General features: G+C 40.5%; 1 protein-coding gene and 1 long non-coding RNA gene across 3 annotated transcripts in view; both read right to left on the bottom strand.

Annotated features, from left to right (window-relative positions):
• Positions 1-7,391, bottom strand: part of ccdc171 (coiled-coil domain containing 171) — a 311,435-nt gene extending 304,044 nt beyond the window's left edge. The window contains exons 1-5 of the mRNA XM_028564616.1: positions 7,281-7,391; positions 4,163-4,313; positions 3,429-3,598; positions 1,434-1,592; positions 1,107-1,199 (exon numbers count right to left, since the gene is read on the bottom strand). Of these exons, the coding sequence (XP_028420417.1) occupies positions 1,107-1,199; positions 1,434-1,592; positions 3,429-3,598; positions 4,163-4,313; positions 7,281-7,346 (639 nt within the window). The 5' untranslated portion in view covers positions 7,347-7,391. The remainder of the gene's footprint in view (positions 1-1,106; positions 1,200-1,433; positions 1,593-3,428; positions 3,599-4,162; positions 4,314-7,280) is intronic.
• A 71-nt stretch (positions 7,392-7,462) lies between these two features.
• Positions 7,463-7,500, bottom strand: part of LOC114573926 (uncharacterized) — a 4,161-nt gene continuing 4,123 nt past the window's right edge. For both annotated transcript variants that reach the window (XR_003694992.1, XR_003694993.1), the window contains exon 3: positions 7,463-7,500. This exon is cut by the window's right edge and continues 48 nt beyond it. This is a non-coding gene — a long non-coding RNA (uncharacterized LOC114573926).

The raw sequence follows: 7,500 nt of genomic DNA, 5'->3' as shown, positions 1-7,500 counted from the left end.
TGTGTGTGTGTGTGTGTGATAAATAAGGCATGGATACCCGACCCGAGCCCGACGGGTCCCGACGGGTCCCGACGGGTCCCGACGGTACCCGACGGTACCTGACGGGCCGGGCCGGGTTCGGACAGATATTTAGAAATGATGGTCGGGTTCGGACACATCAGCGCGATAAGGCAACAGCTGATTAACGTGCGCTCGTTGCCCCGTGCAAGCTGATGACCTCATCTGTTGACATTTCCGAATGCCTTCCTACAGTTGCTTAATAAAAAAGGGCTTTACACACAAACAAACGTAGCCTACATGTGTCGAGATTTTAACTGTCGGGCTCGGACACAAATTTCTTAATACCGTATTTTTCGGACTATAAGTCGCTCCGGAGTATAAGTCACATTTATTTAGAATTTTTTCATCTGTCAACTACACAATAGCACACAGAACAACAGGCTGAATACGGTAGGTGTCCGGTATGTTAACGTAACACATTAACAGTTACTGAACTACACAATAGCACACAGAACAACTAGCTACCAGGGCGTGGAGCATGGAGGTATTAAAAGACGTGGAGACGTAGCTGCACCGTGAACGAGCCCCTCCCGACTCGTTCCTCCAGCTCTGGCCGTCTTGCTTTCAGCCCCCGATTAGCCAATTAGCTTTCTCTGTTTTCTTCATCGCAGTAAGAGTCACCTTTTCGCCAGTCTCCCTCATAAGTTTCTCCCTCATTTCAAACTCTCTTTCTGCTGCTCGATTACCGTTTTCGGGGCTGCATATTTTACTACCTGCAGTTTGTGTCTTTTCTTTCTCAGTTGTCTTTAGGAGGAGCGTTCTAGTTGTCCCGAGCCTAGAGCGCCCTCTCGCGGCTGTAGACGGTAATGTTTTCAGTATGAATTAACATGTGAAAACATGTTAAATTATATATATTTTGATATATAAGTCGCACCTGACTATAAGTCGCAGGACCAGCCAAAGTAGGAAAAAAATGTGACTTATAGTCCGGCCTCGGACAGAAAAATTCGGCCCGATCCGGACTCTAGTGTGTGAGAGTGTGTGTGTCTCTATGTGTGTGTGTGTGTGTGTGTCTCTGTGTGTCTCTGTGTGTGTGTGTGTGTTACCTGGATGATCTCAGAGTTGAACTTGGTCTCCAGGTGAGCTGCTCTCTCAGCCTCGATGTTCGACTCCAGAGACCTCACCCTCTGGTCCAACCCCTGCAGACACAAACCACATCCATTACTTCCTCACCTCCTTCTCTCTCCTCCCTCCTTTCTCTCTCCTCCTCTCCTTACCTCCTTCTCTATCCTCCTCTCCTTACCTCCTTCTCTCTCCTCTCTCCTTACCTCATTTCTCTCTCCTCTCTCCTTACCTCCTTCTCTCTCCTCCTCTCTCCTTACCTCCTTCTCTCTCCTCTCTCCTTACCTCGTTTCTCTCTCCTCTCTCCTTACCTCCTTCTCTCTCCTGCTCCTCTCCTCTCTCTCCGCCAGGTATTTCAGTTCGTCGGCCTGTCGTCTGTTGGCCTCGGCCTCCTTCTCTCTCTCCTTCTCTCTCTCCTTCTGCAGCGCCGTCATCCTCTCCTCTGACTCCCCCAGAGCCTCCTCCTGATCCTGGGAGGAGGAGAACAACTAAACGTTTAAACAGTGGGGTTTTTTTTTAAGCCTTTTACTTGCTAAAAAAAAAAAAAAGGAGAGAAAAAGGTGGTTAAAAGAAGGAAGGAAGGCAAGAATGGGGCGACAAAGGGGACACAAACTTGGAAAAAAGAAACACAGCAGATAAAAAGTAAGGAAGAAAAGAGAAAAAGGTAGAAGACCTGCATTTTAAATCATTAAAAACACTGCTATACGTAAATTATCGTTTGTGCTGTTTAAAGTAATTCAACTTTACATTTTCTGGCCAGTGACATCACCCAGCCCCTCATTAATGTCCAAATCTCCCCAAAAATGGTCTCAATTGTTTGTGCCGTTAAAAGAAACCTTTGTGCTACTTTGGTTTTTACGTTACCAGGCTGTATTTGTTACACGGCTACTATTAGCGCTGCGAAGGCTTCTGACAGCCACTAATTTTTCCTTACAATAGGCTCTAATGAAGCAGAAACGCTTAATGTCAGATAACTTCCATAATAATTGGACTTTGGGTTAGACTTTTTGACAGTTTTCAGTGGTTATGAGGAGCAATACGAGAGAGAAATTTCGTGACGATTGATCGTTGTTTAGGTACATTAAACCACGTTAAGCTTTTTCATGTTATGACTTATGAAGCCCATGAGAACCGTGGTGAGTCAACCCACAGCCGCTCCACTGCCCTGCTGAAAAAAATGAAGCGGAAACGCTTAATGTCAGATAACTTCCAGAATAATTGGACTTTGGGTTAGAAGTTTTGACAGTTTTCAGTGGTTATGAGGAGCAATATGAGAGAGAAATTTGGTGAGGATTGATCGTTGTTTAGGTACATTAAACCACGTTAAGCTTTTTCCTTACAATAGGCTCTAATGAAGCAGAAACCCTTAATGTCAGATAACTTCCATAATAATTGGACTTTGGGTTTGATTTTTTGATAGTTTTCAGTGGTTATGAGGAGCAATATGACTGAGAAATTTGGTAATCATTGATCATTGTTTAGGTACATTAAAATCACGATGTCACAATCAATGTCCCGTTGATGGAAGTGAGTGGCTGTCAGAAGCCTTCGCAGCGCTAATAGTAGCCGTGTAACAACTAAAGCCTGATAACGTAAAAACCAAAGTAGCTCAAAGGTTTCTTTTAACGACACAAATCGGCACAAACGTCTGACTGAGACCAATTTTAGCTTAACGTGGTTTAATGTACCTAAACAACAATCAATCATCACCAAATTTCTCTCTCATATTGCTCCTCATAACCACTGAAAACTGTCAAAACTTCTAACCCAAAGTCCAATTATTATGGAAGTTATCTGACATTAAGCGTTTCCGCTTCACGTTTTTCAGCAGGGCAGTGGAGCGGCTGTGGGTTGACTCACCACGGTTCTCATGGGCTTTATAAGTCCTAATGTGAAAAAGCTTAACGTGGTTTAATGTACATAAACAACGATCAATCGTCACGAAATTTCTCTCTCATATTGCTCCTCATAACCACTGAAAGCTGTCAAAAAATCTAACCAAAATTCCAATTATTATGGAAGTTATATGACATTAAGCGTTTCTGTTTCATTAAGGCTATCGTAAGGAAAAATGTCCCATGAGCGGCTGTCAGAAACCTTCGCAGCGCTAATAGTAGCCGTGTAACAACTAAAGCCTGATAACGTAAAAACCAAAGTAGCACGAAGGTTTCTTTTAACGGCACAAACCGGCACAAACGACTGAGAAAATGTGAAGTGTTTTTAATAATTTTTGGATGACATGGGGGGCCAGCTTCACGCCAAAGTAGGTCAAAAGCAAAGTGTGTGTGTGTGTGTGTGTGTGTGACCTGCAGCAGGCGGTGCAGTCGTTGGTTTTCCGAGCTGAAGTTGTGAATCAGTCTATCTCGCTCCTCCACTTCCTGCTGCAATGCATGCTGGTCCTCGTCCCTGGCCCGCCGGGTGATGTCCACAACTTTCTGCAGCTCCTCCACCGTCAGCTGGAGCTCTGCCGCTCGCTCTTGACACACACACACACACACACACACACACACACACACACACACACACACACACTTAATACTACCTAGGATGAACTTTAATGCCAATTTTACGACCATATAATGGATAATCTGTGTGGATTTTAAACCGAGAAAATAAGTATTAGTCGCATCGAGAGAGAGAGAGACAGAGAGGTAGAGAGAGAGAGAGAGAGACAGAGTTAGAGAGAGAGAGGGAGAGAGACAGTGAGGGAGAGAGAGAGAGAGAGAGAGAGAGAGGGAGAGAGAGAGAGAGAGAGAGAGACAGAGACCGAGAGACAGAGAGGTAGAGAGAGAGAGAGAGACAGAGTTAGAGAGAGAGAGGGAGAGAGACAGTGAGGGAGAGAGAGAGAGACAGAGCGAGAAAGAGGGAGAGAGAGAGAGAGAGAGAGAGAGACAGAGAGAGAGAGAGAGAGAGAGAGAGAGAAAGAGAGAAGGAGAGAGAGAGAGAGAAAGAGAGAAGGAGAGAGAGAGACAGACAGAGAGAGAGGTAGAGAGAGAGACTGAGAGACAGAGTTAGAGAGAGGTGTGTTTGATTTGTGTACCTGTGAGCGCGTGTTTGTCTCGGCTGAGCGAGGCGGCCCGGGTGGCGTCTCTCTGGCTGGCCGTCAGCTGGTACTGCAGCTCGGCCCGCTGGGCCTCCCCCCGTTCCACGTTGGCCCGGAGACGGGCCAGCTCGGCCTGCAGCCGGCACAGCTGAGAGGAGAGAGACTGTTATGGTCTGGATCACACGGACGCACGCCACAGCAAGGGAACCATTACAACATTATAACGCAGACATAAATGTTGGAAAAAGTGACATAAATTTAGGAAAAAGTGACAAATGTTGGAAAAAGTGACAAATTTAGGAAAAAGTGACATAAATGTTGGAAAAAGTGACATAAATGTTGGAAAAAGTGTTGGAAAAAATGAGAAATGTTGGAAAAAGTGACAAATATAGGACAAAATGACATAAATGTTGGAAAAAGTGAAAAATTTAGGAAAAAGTGACATAAATGTTGGAAAAAGTGACAAATGTAGGAAAAAGTGACATAAATGTAGGAAAAAGTGACATAAATGTTGGAAAAAGTGACATAAATGTTGGAAAAAGTGTTGGAAAAAATGACATAAATGTTGGAAAAAGTGACAAATGTTGGAAAAAGTGACAAATGTTGGAAAAAGTGACATAAATGTTGGAAAAAGTGTTGGAAAAAATGACAAATGTTGGAAAAAGTGACATAAATGTTGGCAAAAGTGACAAATGTTGGAAAAAAAGACAAATGTCGGAAAAAGTGACATAAATGTCAGAAAAAGTGACAAAAATATTGGGAAAAAGTGACATAAATGTTGGAAAAAATGACAATTTTTGGAAAAAGTGACAGAAATGTTGGAAAAAATGACATATGTTGGAAAAAGTGACAAATGTTGGAAAAAGTGACATAAATGTCGGAAAAGCGACAATTTTGGAAAAAGAGACAAAAATGTCGGAAAACTTCACAAAAATGTAGAAACTGACAAAAACTTCAGAAAAAGTGACATAAATGTTGGAAAAAATGACAAAAATGTTGGAAAAAGTGACAAATGTTGGAAAAAGTGACATAAATGTTGTAAGAATTCACAAAAATGTTGTAGAAACTGACAAAAACGTCAGAAAAAGTGACATAAATGTTGGAAAAAGTGAAAAATTTAGGAAAAAGTGACATAAATGTTGGAAAAAGTGACAAATGTAGGAAAAAGTGACATAAATGTAGGAAAAAGTGACATAAATGTTGGAAAAAGTGACATAAATGTTGGAAAAAGTGTTGGAAAAAATGACATAAATGTTGGAAAAAGTGACAAATGTTGGAAAAAGTGACAAATGTTGGAAAAAGTGACATAAATGTTGGAAAAAGTGTTGGAAAAAATGACATAAATGTTGGAAAAAGTGACATAAATGTTGGCAAAAGTGACAAATGTTGGAAAAAAAGACAAATGTCGGAAAAAGTGACATAAATGTCAGAAAAAGTGACAAAAATATTGGGAAAAAGTGACATAAATGTTGGAAAAAATGACAATTTTTGGAAAAAGTGACAGAAATGTTGGAAAAAATGACATATGTTGGAAAAAGTGACAAATGTTGGAAAAAGTGACATAAATGTCGGAAAAGCGACAATTTTGGAAAAAGAGACAAAAATGTCGGAAAACTTCACAAAAATGTAGAAACTGACAAAAACTTCAGAAAAAGTGACATAAATGTTGGAAAAAATGACAAAAATGTTGGAAAAAGTGACAAATGTTGGAAAAAGTGACATAAATGTTGTAAGAATTCACAAAAATGTTGTAGAAACTGACAAAAACGTCAGAAAAAGTGACATAAATGTTGGAAAAAATGACAAAAATGTTGAAAAAAGTGACAAATGTTGGAAAAATGACAAATGTTGGAAAAAAATGACATAAATGTCGTAAAAAGTGACAAAAATGTTGTAAAAAGTGACAAAAATGTCGTAAAAATTCACAAAAATGTTGTAAAAACTGAAAAAAACGTCAGAAAAAGCAACTAAACTAGGTGGGCCGGAATGTATTGTGAACCTAAATTGATATACCGGCCGGATCATAATCCTACAATCATAATCATTCATATAACATGAATGATAATGTTTGTGGTTCATAGAGGGATTCGTAATATCTCTCCCCGAATACAACGCTGAGGTTAAGACGACAAATGGAAATACGTTTATTAATGACATATTATTATACTGGTTTAAAAAAAAAAATTGCATGACTTTTCCAAAACTTTCTGGGTCTTTTATGGAATTTGCATTTTTCAAATTCCATAACATTTCCAGTTTTTTTCAAAACGTATGAACTAGGGCTGCTCTCTCTTAGTCAATTAGTCGACTAATCGGTCGTTTTGGTCTTAGTCAACTTAAATCTCTTTAGTCCAATAGTCATGTTTGATGCTTTTTTTTCATGCTGAATAACTTATTTCCAAGAAATGTACAAGCACATCTCTGGTAAACAAGAATTAAAGTGGTGCTTTTAGCACGACTCTTTGCGGAGAAACTCAGATTTACAGATCTGTCGATTAAATCTATGCACCGATCCGATATTTGGATCGGGTATCTATTTGGTTCTGAAAGGGAAACAATGTTAAAGTTGTTTGTATGTGTTTTCATTCGATTTGAGTTTATTTTACTACTTTGCAGTTTGCACAATAAACATAGTTTAGCTTCTGTAACTGTTTGATGGATTCTCCTTCATACAAAGTTATTGTAAAATGTTTAGTAATCAAGGCTTTTAGTAAACACGATGACATTAACGTGTTTTTGAGATATTCTATGTACTCCTGACAGTAGAATAAGCCATTATATGATGGCCCATTATTATTTATTTAAATTTATTTTAAGAAGTTTGATTACATTATATTTTCGATTTGAATGCACAGTTGTTTTTTTAAATAGCAAATAAGAATTCAATACATTACATCTATGTTATTTTGTCTTAGTTAGGAAAGTAATGTTTAGTTAGGAAGGTCTGGTGCCTTTACTCTCTTCCACATGGTGGAAGGAAGGTATGAGGGGGAAGGTATACAGTTTATTATTAATTCAGCAACGGTATCGGATCGGTATCGGGTATCGACAGATACACAAAGCCCTGGCATGAACCCTGATTTACAATATATGAGCACTGTCGTGTCCTTCTTACTTCCTGGTTGTGTGCGGTGGTCAGCTCCAGTCTCTCTTTCTCCAGCTGATGGAGTCTCCGTCTCATCCTGCCCGACTCCTCGGCTCCTTCGGACGCTGCCCTCCGCCTCCTCTCCTCCTTCTCCTCCTCCTCCCTCCTCCTCTTATCTCCGTCTCCTCGGGCTCTGTCCCTCCCCCCTCTCTCTCCCTCCTCTTCTCTCTCCTCTCCTCCCCCCCTTGGC

Source organism: Perca flavescens, chromosome 19 (genome assembly GCF_004354835.1).
Source record: "Perca flavescens isolate YP-PL-M2 chromosome 19, PFLA_1.0, whole genome shotgun sequence".
NCBI lineage: Eukaryota > Metazoa > Chordata > Actinopteri > Perciformes > Percidae > Perca > Perca flavescens.
Note: the sequence above shows the minus strand (reverse complement) of the source record. Positions and strands in the feature narration are given on the sequence as shown.